We start from the raw sequence: 15,749 nt of genomic DNA, 5'->3' as shown, positions 1-15,749 counted from the left end.
GAGAATGGCAACAGCACTTTGATCAAATGTCCGAACTGCGGTGGCCCGCACACAGCGTACTCAAGGGTGTGTGAAACATTCAAACTTGAGAAGAAAATAATCAATCTTAAAGTCAATGAGAACATCTCTTACCTAGAAGCACGTAAAAGGCTCAGCGCCTTTGCTTCTGCGAAGTATGCCGATGTGGCTCGCCGGGCCACCCAGTACTGTGAAGCAGACTTGGTGCCGCCCCAGCCCCCCGAGTTGCTGCCTAAGGCAGCCCAACCAGCTGACACAACACCTGTGGCACCCGCAAGTGTTGCGTCGGCCACGAATGCCAGGAGTGACGGCTCTGCCGTCGGTCCCCTTCCTCCGGCTACCAGACCTCAGGTGGCCATGGATGTAGATGTGGCGGGTCCTTCGACCATCTGCGTCCAACACGCAACAAACTCTGGTGGGAGGGATTCCTTCCTCCACTTAGAACATATTCCGTGTCGGAGGCCGCAAGGACTCCATCTCGTCGCTGTCCCAGCACTCAGACGAGGAGATGGAAATGGCACCGTCTCAGCCAGCGCCAAAGGCGGTGAAAGAACAGCGCTCCATGGCGGGGCGGGGAAAAAAGCCAGCAGCCCCCCGTGTCACTGGCCCAAATCATACCTATGTGTGGTAGGTGATACATCCATCCCTAGTTTTCACCAGCCAAAATCTTCTTTAAACATTTATGGTAGCACAAATAGTTATGCAGTGGAACTGTAGGGGATTAATTAAAAACCTAGATGATATATATGAAATCCTACACAAAACTCAAGCAACCGTCCTGTGTCTACAAGAGACTCACTTGAACCCTAAGCATACCAACTTCCTAAACCAATACTCAGTATTTAGAAGAGACAGAGACAGCTGCTCGCACTGCTCGGGTGGCGTGGCAATCGTTATGCGAAAAGCTGTCCCTTGTCAATCTACAGTCGAACCCCGCTACAACGAACGCCGCTTCAACGAAATTTCCGCTTCAACGAAATATTTCCAATTCCCCGTCAGCTAGCCATAGAAGTCAATGCAACAAAGTCCTCGCCACAACGAACCATTTGTCAGGCTTGCTTTCGCTTCAACGAAATTTTCGATGATTTGGGCTGGGTTTGAACAATTATTTGACAATAAAATAAGCATAGCGCCAGCTATCTGTAACTTTTTATGCATTCAGGACGCTTAGTTTCACCGAAAATGCGCGTTGCGACCACACCGCCACCCAAAACAAAACAAAAAATAACTCATAGGCGCACGCCATTGCTTGATGGTGATAACGATGTGGCTGGCCGTCTTTACACGAGGCGCAGGCCCGCTTCGCCAAGGCGGAGCCAGAGCTACAGCCAATCCGTATCCAGTTGAAATTGCATGAATGTGCTCCGCAGCTGGCGCGGTGCCGTCATGTATGCGTTGTGAGCAGCTGTCCTTGCCGTTTTCCTTCTACCATTCTTCATAGCCGAGAGCGAAAATCATGTTTGCGCGTTTGGTCTTGAAGCCTAGTCATCCTATCTTAGTCGCGAGCGCGCGGTCCTGTTAAATGCAAGCGCGCGCGTCTTGCCTGCCAAGGTCAGTAGCTGCCGTGCCCTGTGAGAGGATAAGATAACGGCACTGCTCCTGCCACAAGCGAGAGGGGGGCTTCCCACGGCCTAGCAGCTATCTGCAAGTAATCAGCTCGGTGGACACGCCTTGTTGTACAGCGATACGTTTTGCGCCTGCATATCTTCACCCCCCTCCGTAACGCGTTCTTTGGGTGGTGAAAAAACAGATAACCATTGGTATGTTTGTTATCCGAATAAACATGAGTTATTGCGCGTCACTCCTTTTTCTAAACATTGTATTATGCTGCCAATGTTGCGGAAACGCACGGGGCTATTTTTCTGGCCTTTCCGTGGTGTGTTGGGGCAGATTTCGTCTCAACGAATTTTCGCTTCAACGAAATTTTTCGCACGTCCCGTCAATTTCGTTGTAGCGGGATTCGACTGTATTCATTTGCGCACCGGCCTAGAAGCGGTTGCTGTTCGGGCAATTATCTTCAACAAGTTAACAACAATTTGCTCACTGTACATTCCCCCTGAATATCGTCTGTCCAGTTACGAATTTGAGTCCCTTATAAATCAACTGCCAGAACCGTTTTTACTAGTTGGTGACCTTAATGCGCACAGCCCACTATGGGGATCGGAACGCACAGATTCCCGGAGCCGCTTGATAGAAAACTTTCTCTTGTCATCCGGAGCTTGTCTCTTTAACAAAAAGCAGCCGACATACTACAATACAGCACACCACACATATTCACACATTGATCTGGCTATAGGCTCCCCCGTTCTTTTTCCGTCCATCGAATGGGAAGTGGATACAAATCCTTATGGCAGCGACCACTTCCCAGTCACCCTCAGATATTTAGAAAAATGCCCCTACAGTTACACTTCACATGCAAAGTTTAAAGAAGCTGGTGTCGACTGGGCAACGTTTAAAGGAGCCATGAAGAGAAAATGCAAGTTGGTTTTATTCGAAAGATTTTGTGTTTTATAGTGCCCCCAGCGCATGTCCGGATACAAACGGTGCTTTATTCACTGAGAAATTAAACAATTTAGGGTAAAATTTTGATTTTCCCGCTCAATCGTGCGTTGTCGTGGTCCCAAATGACATCACAGGAACCGACTGCTCTGCAGCCTAGAGTACCTTCATTCACGCATCCGCCGTACAGGGTAGAGACACGTATACGCTGGCGCCGCCATTTTCGGTTGCTCGCTCGCCGCCGAAGCAAGTCATTGTGTCAAAACCGCGCTAAAATTATTGCCGCAACGCGGTTTACTGAAGAAGTTTGAATCATATTGTCTGTTTCGCGTTGCTAGGTCTCGTGGGAAACGAAAAGAATAACGCGTTGAGCCCGTTGGCCGAATTGCGGCGGCACGGGACCGTTCAAAGGTTGTCTCCACCCTGTACAGCGGTGTTGGTTTGTTCCCGCGTTTCTTTACGTTCCGTAACCTAGATGGCGCCACCATACCGTGGCAAGCGTTTGGTTTGTTTTTGCCCGCATTTAAACCTGGCTTGTTTTTGTTCTGGGAGAAAATATTCGTTCCCTGAAACAGTGCTCGCTCGACAAATGGGGTCACGTAAGACACCGTTGCTTGCGTCAATCGGCCAGTGTCGTCTGAGACAACCCCAAGCCCCGTAGTGCTGTGCAGCTAAACCAAGCATGCTGTGCGCAGTACGAACAGCAGAACGCATCAGTACTTCTATGTGTACATGTGCTTTCGTAACTTCCACTGTTTTTCCCATCATTCTTATTGCTTTGTAAAGAATGTGCCCTAAATTTAAGCGCAAATCGCTCGTTCGTCTAGTTTGTAAACTCTACCTAATTTGCGTCTGCTTCTGCCAGCCTCCGCCAATCGCAGAGCTTAGCTCATGTGACATCATAGGTTCTGTTGCGGGAAGTGAGCTGGTGGGTCGCATGACCATTCCCGTTTTTCCTAATTATGTAGCTTATTTGAGCGAAGTTTACGTTAGAAGTGGTGTCAGTATGATTCTAACGAGACAATCTTTTGAATGAACCAAACTTGTGTTTTCTCTTCATAGCTCCTTTAAAGAGATGTCGAAACTTACTTACACATCAATAACACACTTATGTATTGATGAAGCGTGTTCCTTCATCACAGCACATATACTTGATGCTGCTAGCGTTTCTATTCCCCAGACCTCCGGTACACTTAATCTTCAGAGGCCCTGGTGGAATGACGATTGCAAGAAGGCCAGAAATGCTCAGAATAAGGCCTGGGGGCTCCTCCGCAGATATCCTACTGCAGAAAACCTAATTTCCTTCAAGCGCGCAAAAGCCATGGGACGGCGAATCCGACGTCAGGCAAAAACAGATAGTTGGAGGTCTTTTCTATCCAATAAATTCTTATACAGATACGCGCAAAGTTTGGAACAGGATACGGAAACTGCAGGGGCAGAAAACATATGTCACACCTCTTGTCAGCACCACTGGCGATACACTTGAAGACCAAGCAAACACCCTGGGACAACACTTTGAACATATTTCCAGCTCCTCCCACTACACCAAGACATTCCAGCGATACAAAGAATCTGTTGAAAGAAAGCCTATTCGTGACAACAAAAAATCTAATGACGGGTATAACTCTAATTTTTCGCTGCAGGAACTTATGGTAGCCCTCAACACATGCCGCGCTTCGGCGCCAGGAGTTGATAAAATAACCTACACAATGATTCAGCACCTGCACATAGATACCCTCAATACTTGTTCCTCTTCTTGTACAACAAGATATGGTGTGCTGGGTACTTTCCTCATGCTTGGAAAGAGGCAATTGTGTTAGCTATATTGAAAGAGGGAAAAGATGCCTCTTCTGTGACAAGCTATCGCCCTATTGCTTTGACAAGCTGCTTGAGCAAGCTCTTTGAAAAGATGATCAATAGACGGCTTATCTATTTCTTGGAATATCATGGTGTCCTTGATAGCTGCCAGGCAGGCTTTCACTTGGGCAGGTCAACAACTGACAATCTTATAGCTGTTGAATCTTATGTTAAAGATGCTTTTGCTCATAAACAACACTGTATATCTGTATTTTTTGACATTGAAAAGGCCTATGACACCGCTTGGCGGTATGGCATCCTGCATGACCTTAAATCTGTCGGCATTTGTGGAAACATGTTAAACACACTTGAAAGCTACTTATCAGATAGAACATTCCGGGTACGAGTTGGTGCAGCATTATCCAGGACGTATACACAAGAAAATGGCGTTCCCCAGGGTGGAGTACTTAGCTGCACACTTTTCATTGTAAAAATGAATACGTTAGGGAGAGCACTGTGACCCACCATTTTTTATTCAATCTATGTAGACGATGTTCACATCAGCTTCAGGTCATGCAACTCCTCTATCTGTGAATGGCAGATCCAAGTTGCTGTGAACAGACTAGCCAAGTGGGCAGACAAAAATGGTTTTATCCGAAATCCGCAGAAAAGCACTTGTGTTCTCTTTTCCAGGAAGCGTGGGATCCATCTGCAACCAACCATACAACTTAAGGGAGTTGACATACCCGTAAAAAGAGAATACAGGTTTCTTGGAGTAGTTTTAGATGATAAGCTTACATTCATCCCACATATTAAACAACTTAAAATGAAATGCATGAAGACTATGAACATCTTAAAAGTCCTTTCCCGCCAGTCATACGGTGCAGATACAACATGCCTTTTACGTGTTTTTAACAGTCTTGTCAGGTCCCGTATCGACTACGGAAGTGTAGTGTATGGGTCTGCCTCAAAAACAGCTCTAAAAATGCTGGACGCAGTGCTGCACTTGGGGCTCCGCCTGGCGTCCGGAGCTTTCCGGACGAGTCCTATTGAAAGCCTCTATGCAGAAACGGATCAGTGGTGCTTAGAGCACCAGCATACATACATGGCACTTTTGTACTGCGTAAGGGCGACATCCTTAAATAGTCATCCGCTAAATGCTATTCTTGGAAACAAAGCGTCCGAAAGGCTGTTTTTGAGCCGTCCGTCGCTTCCTCTGCCTTTCTCTATCCGAGTGAAGGTGGAGGCAGAGGAACTTGGGGTTATTTTATCTGAATCTTACAAAACTGACTTCGTTGAGTTCATGCCACCTTGGCAACTGCGCCCTGTCACCTGTGACATGTCGTTCAAGGAAATTTACAAAAAACATTCACCCACAGAACTCATCCTACAACACTTCCTGCACTTGCAAAACAAATTCTCATACACTGCTTTTTACACAGATGCCTCCAAAACTGCCACTGCTGTGGCATGTGCTGCACACGGTCCCAATTTTGCCAGCACAAGGACACTAAACAGAAACACAAGTATATTTACGGCTGAGGCACATGCTATATTAATTACGCTAGAACACATAATACAAACAAAGATACAACAATCCATTATATACACAGACTCATTGAGTGTTGTGGCAGCACTGCATTATGGAAAACCGAGTAGGAACATTGTGCTGAACAGGTTAGTTAAAGAGATAATGGCAGCCTACGCTTTAAAACAGGTCATAGTCGTGTGTTGGGTGCCTGTACACAGTGGCATTCCTGGTAATGAACTCGCAGACCAGAGCGCCGCTGTGGCAGCACTTCGCTGTACCGTCGACGTTCAGCAGCTTCCCTATCTTGACTGGAAACCATTCATTCGAAAGGCAATCCGACAATGCTGGCAGCAACACTGGGACACTCAGACAGATAATAAACTCCACACTATAAAACCCCAATTAGGCAGCTACTACACAGAAAAACACAACAGAACAACGGAAGTATACATGTGCAGATTACGAATAGGCCATACATACGCTACTCACTCGCACCTTTTGCAGGGCAAATCAGCGCCCCAATGCGACAGGTGCGGACATCGCCTATCCGTCAGCCATGTCTTATACCCCTGTCACACGGGCACTTTCAATCGCGATTGAGTCGATCCGGATCGAGCTCAATCCGGATCGGGCACCTGCTACACGGCAGTTTCAATCGCGATCGAGCTCGATCCCGCTCGAACTCAATCCCGCTTTCTCAAGCGCGATCGAACAAAAGCGGCGATACTCTCGTCCCCGCTCAGTAATGGCACCGAATGTGACAACTTCAACTAAGGCCACAAATTGTGTCAAATAACTTGACCCAAATAAGCGTGAGATAATATTTACATAGTTTCGTATACCTACGACCGCGCGAAGTTACCAGACGCCGCCCGCAAGTACATGGTTAGCGCCATCTGGCGAACACGAGCGCAACCCGTGCAACTTCTCAATCGCGATTGAAATGTGCCGTGTAGCAGTGGCAGTACGCCGAGTGCGCTTGAAAACTCGATCGCGATTCACTTCAATCGCGATTGAAAGTGCCCGTGTGACAGGGGTATTAGTTGAGTGTGGGTACTTCCACAAGGCAAGGAAAAAGCACTTCCGGGAACTCTACACTCACATGATTCCTCTTCATCCCTCGATGTTTTTAGCTGATCAACCCTTAATTCCAAGTAAACGCCTTTTTGCTTACCTGGGAGACATTGGCTTTTTAAACCGCATATCATACCATGTGTAACCTCGTGGCCCCTCAGAGTGGGAGGAAGCTATGAGTGTTTATTTATTTTTTACATTCTCACCCTGCCATTCCCATTTCCCCAATTTTATTGTTGTTTTAAATGAGGGGCTGTATACACCCCCACACTAACCTCTTTTAATATCGTCACATTTACAGCACCATTTTACTAAAACATCATTCAAAATGATCAACCATTGCGTTGGCGCTCTTTGGCCATTGTTGCCCTTGCGCCATAAAACAAACAGATACTACTACGACTACTAAAATCAACTGCAACTTTTACCGTACAGCGTAAAACTAGGGAGCACGAAACACTTTTTTGCGCTGGGAGAACAAGCACAGTGGTCATGACCACACATCTGCGAACGCTTTTCCGTCTAAGAAATGCAATTGCTAGACGTGAGATATTGTGGAAATTTGGGGGGACGCTTACTGCACGAGCGCTATACAACAAATAGTCACCTAAGCTGCTTGAAATGCTAAAACTCAATAAAAGTGTAAACTGGTTATACATTATATACCTTATATTTCTAATGCTGGCAGTGCTGGCCCATGGCCGAGTGGTATGGAGCGCTAGGTATGTTATTTTGCATGTCACAAGTTCGAATCCCCGAGGGTACAGTTTTCTTTTTTTTTTTTAAGTTGACTTTTTCGTTTTCGGCCAATGTTTTCTATACTGAGTTCACCATTTTTGGGCCGTAACGTTCACTGCTCCAGGAACTAGTTCACAGAATGCGTGCAGGCTGACACTGATGTGCTAGTAAGTTCTCGTTGGCGTGCTGTTGCCATAAACACACCGACTGCTTGCGGACAGTGGGCACAGGCCAGAATCAACAGACCCTTGACCTGGTGCGAACACGCTTTTTACGATACAGGCATGAGTGAGGCAAGCTCCAAATATGGGGGAAAAGCGCATGGCATTTGAGCGTCTGCGGTGACGCGGAGGGCGTTCGTCCACTGCGTAGGCCTCGGCTAGTGATTGCTACGATTCCAAGCCGTCCTGGGAGGCTTATCTTAGGCATTTTGCAGCCGACAGCATGGCAGAGCACGGTACGACGATTACTGAGATATCGAGAATGCCCATCCAACGATGCCGTCGGATTTCAAGCATGTTGTTTTATAGAACCGAAACCGAAACTTGTTTGAATGCTAACCTTGGACATCGTCCAATCAAGGTGCATCTCCTCCCGTCGTCACAGCCTTTAGTTGGTGGGGCCGCCGCAAACCGCGCATGGTAGTTTTTCTTCTTTCGCGCTTTATAAAATAATTACTGACTTATCACCCAGATAAATGATAAAAAGTGTGTTAATTAATTTGAGCCAGTCTACGCAGTTCAAGCAAAACCGGGAGCTTGACATATTCACTTCAGTGTCGCTTTATTGGAAGTAGCTTAATAACTTACCCAGCCCTGAAGATGTTTTCACCAAAAAGAGATGAGAAATATTGAAAAACTTGGTGAATTTGCATACAATCGTGAGTGGAATTCGAGGGATGGTCTAATTAAAGAAAAGGACAGGCTTGATAAGGCATGTAGTGAATGGTACAAAGCATGGTGAAGCCTGCGCAGGTATGTAGGGCTAGTAGTATTTTGAGCTAGGGGGATTGTAACATTCTTTTAATGTCTGGGAAGTTAAATGGGTCACAAGTAGTGAATCTCGACAAGGCATGCAGCTTAATTTCTAATGACTCAGACTTGTTACTTAATAACTTTAGTGTGTGATTGTGTGACTAGCTTGATTATGTGAATCAGGGGTTCTTTTGATTGCTGTGCCCTGCATTGCATAATGTAAAAAAAAAAAGTTCTTTGATGGCTTGAGGATTTTTTGTGGGAGTTTGGCAGTTGAATTACAAAATCTACTTTGTATGGGATGTATAAAAAAACATTCATGTGCAGATTTTCTATCTGAGGTGTGACCAAATTGGTTATGCACGCAAAACAAATGCCGTTTTGGGAAGTAATTTTTTTCTCTAGGAAGCATGGTTTGCAGTTTTTGTAGGTTGTTTTGATATGCTGGAGCCCATTTTACAACTTCAAAGCATGCACATGGCTGCTCCAAAACCCCATTTTGTTGCTGCGAAATACACTTTTGGGCGCTACAAAATTTAATGTCGTTGCTCCAAAATCTGCTCTAAAAGGACTTGGGCCAATCACATCACTGGTATAATATTCCACAAGTTCTCAAACACTTGGAACAGCTTGCTTGCAGGAAGCTGGACAGATGCTTTTTGCTCTCTTCCAATAACTAAATGATAAGGGCTGCAGAATAAACATTGGAGCGGTTAATTTAGGTGGCCGCAGGTACATAATGTAGCCATGTATCTCCGCAAGGATTGCAAACAATGTGCTTACTGCACGTGGCTTGCGGCTATTGTCTATTTTATCTGCTCGTGGTTATTCTCTTCGCATGTGTAAGCACTGTAGCTGGGATAAAAAAAAGTGGTTAGTTTGCATCGTTTGCACGACATCGTATGTTGTTTACTGACCTCTTTCCTCTCCAGGCAAAGTCTGGGACTTTGTTGGGAGCATATCTGCTTTGCAGCAATACCTACTGTATTTTTTCCCATATAACCCACATCAAAAAATGCACTCACGATTACTATACTCCCTGATGTGAAATTTTTGCGCAGTGCGAACTGCAGTCTTCTCGATCACGGCGCATATCTGCTGCATCTCAGAAAGTGATCGCATGATCAGCGAATGCACGGCGGCACGTGCTACACTGTTGTTATCTCACAGCATGTTGCCGCCGCCGGCCAGCGTGTTGTTGCAAGTCGTGTTTCCCACGCAAATGTCACGTGGTTCGGATTAGCGGCGAACAGAACAGCGTCTGTGGAAAGTGTCAAGGGGAGGGCGCTCCTTGGCAGCGACACATTGAGAAAGCGTGAGGGGGAGGCAGTGAGAGAGATGACGCCATAGATGATGCCATAAGAAGGTCTCTACGACTTAACGGCGACAGGTCACGTCCATAGGCCTGATGGGCTGTTTTTAAGTGGATCGTCAAGGCATGGTAGGCGATTCCAGGTGAGATGGTTTGCAAGAGCTTCAAAGGAGTACTGACACTAATTTTCCGCGTCAATATTATTGCACAGTTCGCTTCCTTTACTCAACAGAATACCCAGGGGGAAATATGAGCGGCCTGCGACATGAAGAACATACTTCAATTGGACCTCATTGATCGCGCCGACGGAGCAGCGTGCAGAGCAGCACTCAGCAAACGGACATTAGCGTGACATCATCTCGTGATAGCCCAAAGAAGTGATGCGGCAGGGCTCGTCAAAAACTCGTGATGTCACTTCACGCGCACGGCCCCGCAAGCGGGGAGCGCGTTCAGCTCTGGCGGCGACGCGGTCAAAACAATGCCCCACCGGCCTCCGCAGTGTTTTGACGTCCGCACAAAGCGGTGAGGTCATGCCGGGATTCTGTCATATGCGCCTTTCAGGATGAAAGCGCGGGAATTTGAAACAAACGATTTTCAGGCCGTTCAATGTAATCAATTATCGCGCGCTGAAGGATTTAAAGGGCTGTTTCGGGTTCGCCAGACCATTAAGCATCGATAAAAGCAATAAACGTGGAACATAAAATTTTCGTGTCAGTACTCCCTTAAGAAATGCTGCGTTGTAAACAGCATTAACGGAACTGAAGATAATACATGTTGTGTGTGATAGTGATGACTGCTTCCCAAACGACAGCTCTAGCGATAGCAGTGACTATGAGTGATTGTGGCTTAGGCCGTGCAGAAAATGTATTCAATATGCAAAATATAGATAAGTTTTTCCCATCAACAAGTGTGCCTGCCATGTTGCTTGAGTGTTGGCTTTGGTCCAGCCTTTCCTGCATAAAATGTGCTAGCAATACGCGGGGATACATATTTTTTATTCAGACTGAAAGTGGGGTGCGGGTTATATGCAGGGCAGGTTATATGCGCGGAAATACGGTAATCATTTTTATGTGATGATTCTGACATTTCTCTTGCCACTTTCTTTCCCCAGTTTTTACTGCCAGACAATCGTCGTAAAGGAAACCTGTTGTCACGGCCTTTCTGGGATGTCTGGCTTGAAGCGCAAGCAGAGGTAAGGGCTCAGTTTGATTTTGCTCCTTGGTGGTGAAAGAACGGCTGCGTTCTGCCTCGTGAACCACGTGCAACATCATGTATGGGTGACATTGTTTGGCGTTGTCTATTGCTCCGCATTAGGCTAGTATACAAGGCAGCTGGTTGCAGCTGCTACCTCAGACCAATCTGAGTTTGGAAAGAAAATGTGCCGTGCACTACTTCAGACTCTTTACGCCATTGCCAGTGCGTGGTTTTGCAAACAAAAAAAAAATTACCGTGCTTCTCACAGCTGGAGAGGCAGCAGCAGGTGGAAGCCGAGCGCACTGCCAACATTGTCGAGAGCCACGCCACAAATTTGCTTCCCGAGGGCGTCGTCGTTGGAGAAAGCAGCGGCGCGGGCTCGGACGAACGACACTCGGTGTCTCTTTGGGTGGAGAAATACCGCCCACTTCACTTCATGGAACTCCTCAGTGATGATGTGAGCACTTCAGTTTTGTTTTTACCCGAGAGGGACATTTACTGGGCTTTTTAAAGTTCTTATCGAGGTAGCCAGTTGCTGAGTCTACAGATGCTTCAACAGGCTTCTTGCATCCTTTATATGACTTCATGCGAACAGTCTGGGGACGAGGCCATACATTTAGCATTGTGCGCCTAACAAAGACGCTGACGAGGCAGATAAAAACGCCAGCACAAGCCACCCCCAAAGTGTAGTTGTTCATGCTGTCCTTTTTATTCATGCCTTTTATCCGTCCTGCTTGCAGCCCTGTTTGAAGCTTTATTAAGTGCGTTGACCCACAAAAAATCTGCAAGCGTCTTGAGTGAAGGCCTCACCGCCTTGTTGTGATTGTGCAAGGCCCCTGTGTAAACAAAAGGGAATGATTACCATTGCATTATCATTGGTGTACAGCGTGCAGTGGTAGTACCAGCCCAGTTGTTTAGAACGTTTTTCTGCAAAACCTGCAGTAGCAACCCTGGCCTGCACTCGGGAGAATGCTTCGAGCACACTGCTCAAATATTGGTAAAAGAGTTGCAAGCAGAATCCAAGAAAAAAAAATATCCTGTGAGTATTTCTTTCACAGTTTGTGTTTTTCTTCGCAGCGCCAGAAACTGGCAAAATAGTTGCAGACCAGAACGGCCGAAAAATGGGTAAAAGTTCCGTATCGGAAAGGGTTGGCTTCACCGCTCGGCACGTACCCTTGGGTTGGCTTCTCTGCATAACGTTACTGCTGAGCAAGAAAAGCCTCAGTCGTGTAAATCTTGCATGAGTGCATGCAAACTACTGGCGGAAGTTGGAACGCTGCTTCTACATAAAATTTATTAGCCAAAAAGATGTTCTTGTCGATTTGGTGGCACAAGTGAGCAACCAGGAGCTGGCGTACCTAGTTACTGGCACCAGTGATGGAGGGATTGTAACCAGTCATCCCTATATTTAAAACATGCTAAGGAACCTGCATATCTTCATTGCAGAGCAAAAAAGTTTTTTTTTTTTTCTGCATCTTTTAAATCTTTCATTTACAGACTTTTTTTGCACGTTTGGATTTTTTGAGCACTAGTATGTGAACACACAGGTGTGGGAAGCCTTATACACATTAAAGCAGACGTACTTGTATTTGAAACTACTATTTGATTCAATTTGCAGTCAGTTTTTAACTATTCGTATGCTATTCACAGCACACCCTTAGTGGGCAGAGTAAAGGTCTTTTTCCCTAAATTCCCTAAACACTATAAAGTTTGTCAAACAGCCTCCCCAGTCTTTCAGAGGCTGTCATGAATTTTTCACCTGTAAAGACATATAAGTGTAAACGATTTTCCTCTGTAGAGATTTGGCTAGACGCTAGTATTTAATGCCTTGCTCTGATCCAGTGTTTCAATCTCTCCCCCCTGATCCGAAATTTGTCGAGCCTCTCGAATGGGCCAGCATTTTTCTGCATGCCCCATTTATGTCAATGCTCAGGCATTTCTTGTGGACGACTTCACACAGTTTGCAGACGTTTACAGTGCTTTCTTGAAAGCTCCATGTTGCCTATTTTCTTCTAGGGCGTGAACCGGACGCTTCTTCAGTGGCTGAAACTGTGGGACTGCGTCGTGTTTGGCCGTGCACCGAAGGTCAAGCCTCAGCAGGAGAAGCCAGCAGCGGCAAACAACCAGAGCAATTTTGCCAAGCGGTACATGCCAGAGGTCAAGGAGGTAAAGCGAATCGATCCTCTCAAATAGGGAAGTTTAATCTTTCGAACGTCGACTGCCCATTGCTCCTAGTCTGGGCGTTCACAAGCTGGGCCGAATGTGGCAAAGCGACCTACGTGAATTGCGTAGCTGGGTTTCCTAGATTAAAATTCTAAATGTAAATTAAGTGGCATTCATTTAGGTGACATGAGAAATGGAGGAATATGTACGGCCTCTATACCGAAAAGTGTACCTTGAGCCAAAATTTTTGTTAAAAATATTCATTCCCCCAAATCGCATTCATAGTGACGCAGAACGTTTTGGTGGGCAATTTCAGTACAGTTCGCTTATTTTAAATGTTTGCTCAAGTTCATTTAAGTGTAGTTTTGCTGTACACTTATACTAAGTTCCAGCTACCCTGTCATTAGGCAGTATATGCCAAAGTAGATGGTGTTATACCTATTTTGATTGAACTAATGCAAATGCTGGTAACCTTAGTTTCCTTGAACATATTGTAGGTGCTGATAGGCACCTTGTTTTTGTTAGTAATGGTTCTTGTTGTGGGCTTATTTTTGTTCTATTGTCTTTCTAGGAATTGGATGAGCACAAAAGGCCTCAGCAGAAGGCAAGTAAACCCATCTAGAATGCTTAGATAGGAAAGTTTTACGTCTTAAATTGTAGAGATTACATGATAGTGTTTTTCGGTGTACCTTTTAGGTGGTTCTGACATCGAGAAAACGCTTGGAAAGCTTATTTATTTGTTGTGTATTCAACCAGTGCTAATGTTGCCCATCTGAAGCTCGCGGTGCGTACATACTCCGACTTTTCTGGCGCAAGGGCGCTGGGCCGCGTGGTTGGCGACAGCACATCAGTTAGACTGCGCCAGCGGCAATTTCTACCCCTGTACACTCCAACACGGCACAGCCACGGCCACAGCTGTCGTTTTTGCACACATGTGCCACTAAAGAGTGGCGTCCTTGCTTTTCAAAATGGTAGAGCGAGTTGCAGGCGGTTCCAAACTCGTCGGCGCTATTTTCCCTTCCACTTGGACCACTGACTTGGGCAATGGTGGCTGCTTACCTCATAGCGATAAAAACTTCTGCTTTTGATTCAGAGCAAACGTACTGATCGCCACACGCAGAATGGATGCATGCCCGCTGTTCAGTGGTAGCCAGCTAGCATAGTAGCCCAAGCCAGAGACGTGCCGTGAGTTTTTAGGGGCCTTACCATGAGTCACCATGCGTTTCCCTGGTGGTGTCGCTGTGAGGCTGCTTCACAGCCGCCTGTTGGAAGGGCTTTTATATAAGCAAATATGGCGGCAGCCATGCAAGTGTGTGGCAGAAATTTACGCTTTTTGAGTTAAAAAAAAGGCATTTGAGCATTTTTTGGACACTGTTAGCCACAAATGGGTAGATGAAATACCGTACGGACTTGCAGCAAATTTTGGTAACACGAGATTGCTCCCTAAAAATATTTCGTTACCATGAGATATGAAATACATGGGCTTTTATGGACGTTCGCCGGGTATCTGAAAATATTTCGTTGCCGCGGGAATTTTGTACTCGCAGGATTTCGTAAATGTTATTGTTAAAGAGCCAGTTACAAACCCTTGAAAGGCTATCCTGAAACAAAAGGCTGATTCAAGGAAGACTAATTCTAGGCTTATTGTGTCAACCATGATATATATATATATATATATATATATATATATATTTGCAACAATTTAGATTGCTAGAGATCCACTGGTAACGGTGTTTGTTGCCGTTACCAGTGCGTGTTACTGTTACCATTGCGCTAGGTCTTTAAATCCAGCGAGTAAGATCCTATAGTAACAGTCTGTGTGAATTGCCGTATGAGCTTATGCAGGGTCTGTCAGTGACGTCCTAGTGAAACTAAACAAATTTAAGGCAAATTAGTCATTATAGTCTCCGTGCATCTTGCAGGTGGTTCTGCTTCATGGACCACCAGGCCTTGGCAAGACAACCCTGGCTCATGTCATTGCCAGGCATGCTGGGTACAACGTTGTGGAGCTCAATGCCAGGTTTGAGCCCCTCTTTTGTTTGGGCTTTGGTAGTGTGTAAATATTTGCAGTATAAAATAATATGGCAAATAGTGTTTGCTGTTGGCTTGGATTCACAGGGCACTTCGACTGCTCCAACTGTTGCTGTTTATAAAGTAGTCGAAAATTCTGACCAAAAAAAATTGGCAGGCAATCATGGCAAGTGATGCGAACTGACAGTGTCGGGTATTGGATAATTCATTGATGTTGCGTTGTGGTTTGATTCTGCTGGTATTGTGTGTATAGCGAGAGAGTGAGTCATGTGATCTTGATATATTGCCCTCTTTGTTCCACATACAGTCGAATCCCGCTACAACGAAATTGACGGGACACGCGAAAAATTTCGTTGAAGCGAAAATTCGTTGAGGCGAAATCCGCCCCAACACATCACGGAAAGGCCCGAAAAATAGC

General features: G+C 45.8%; 1 protein-coding gene across 1 annotated transcript in view; it reads left to right on the top strand.

The window, feature by feature from the left end:
* Window positions 1-15,749, top strand: part of Cutlet (chromosome transmission fidelity protein 18 homolog) — a 124,531-nt gene that overhangs the window by 13,392 nt on the left and 95,390 nt on the right. Inside the window, exons 4-8 of the mRNA XM_077674142.1 lie at window positions 11,055-11,135; window positions 11,406-11,594; window positions 13,154-13,303; window positions 13,872-13,904; window positions 15,223-15,320. Of these exons, the coding sequence (XP_077530268.1) occupies window positions 11,055-11,135; window positions 11,406-11,594; window positions 13,154-13,303; window positions 13,872-13,904; window positions 15,223-15,320 (551 nt within the window). The remainder of the gene's footprint in view (window positions 1-11,054; window positions 11,136-11,405; window positions 11,595-13,153; window positions 13,304-13,871; window positions 13,905-15,222; window positions 15,321-15,749) is intronic.

The sequence above is a fragment of the Haemaphysalis longicornis genome, unplaced genomic scaffold, assembly GCF_048455015.1.
Source record: "Haemaphysalis longicornis isolate Haplotype H1 unplaced genomic scaffold, Haemaphysalis longicornis Haplotype H1 scaffold_1, whole genome shotgun sequence".
NCBI lineage: Eukaryota > Metazoa > Arthropoda > Arachnida > Ixodida > Ixodidae > Haemaphysalis > Haemaphysalis longicornis.
This window is presented reverse-complemented; position numbering and strand designations above follow the sequence as displayed.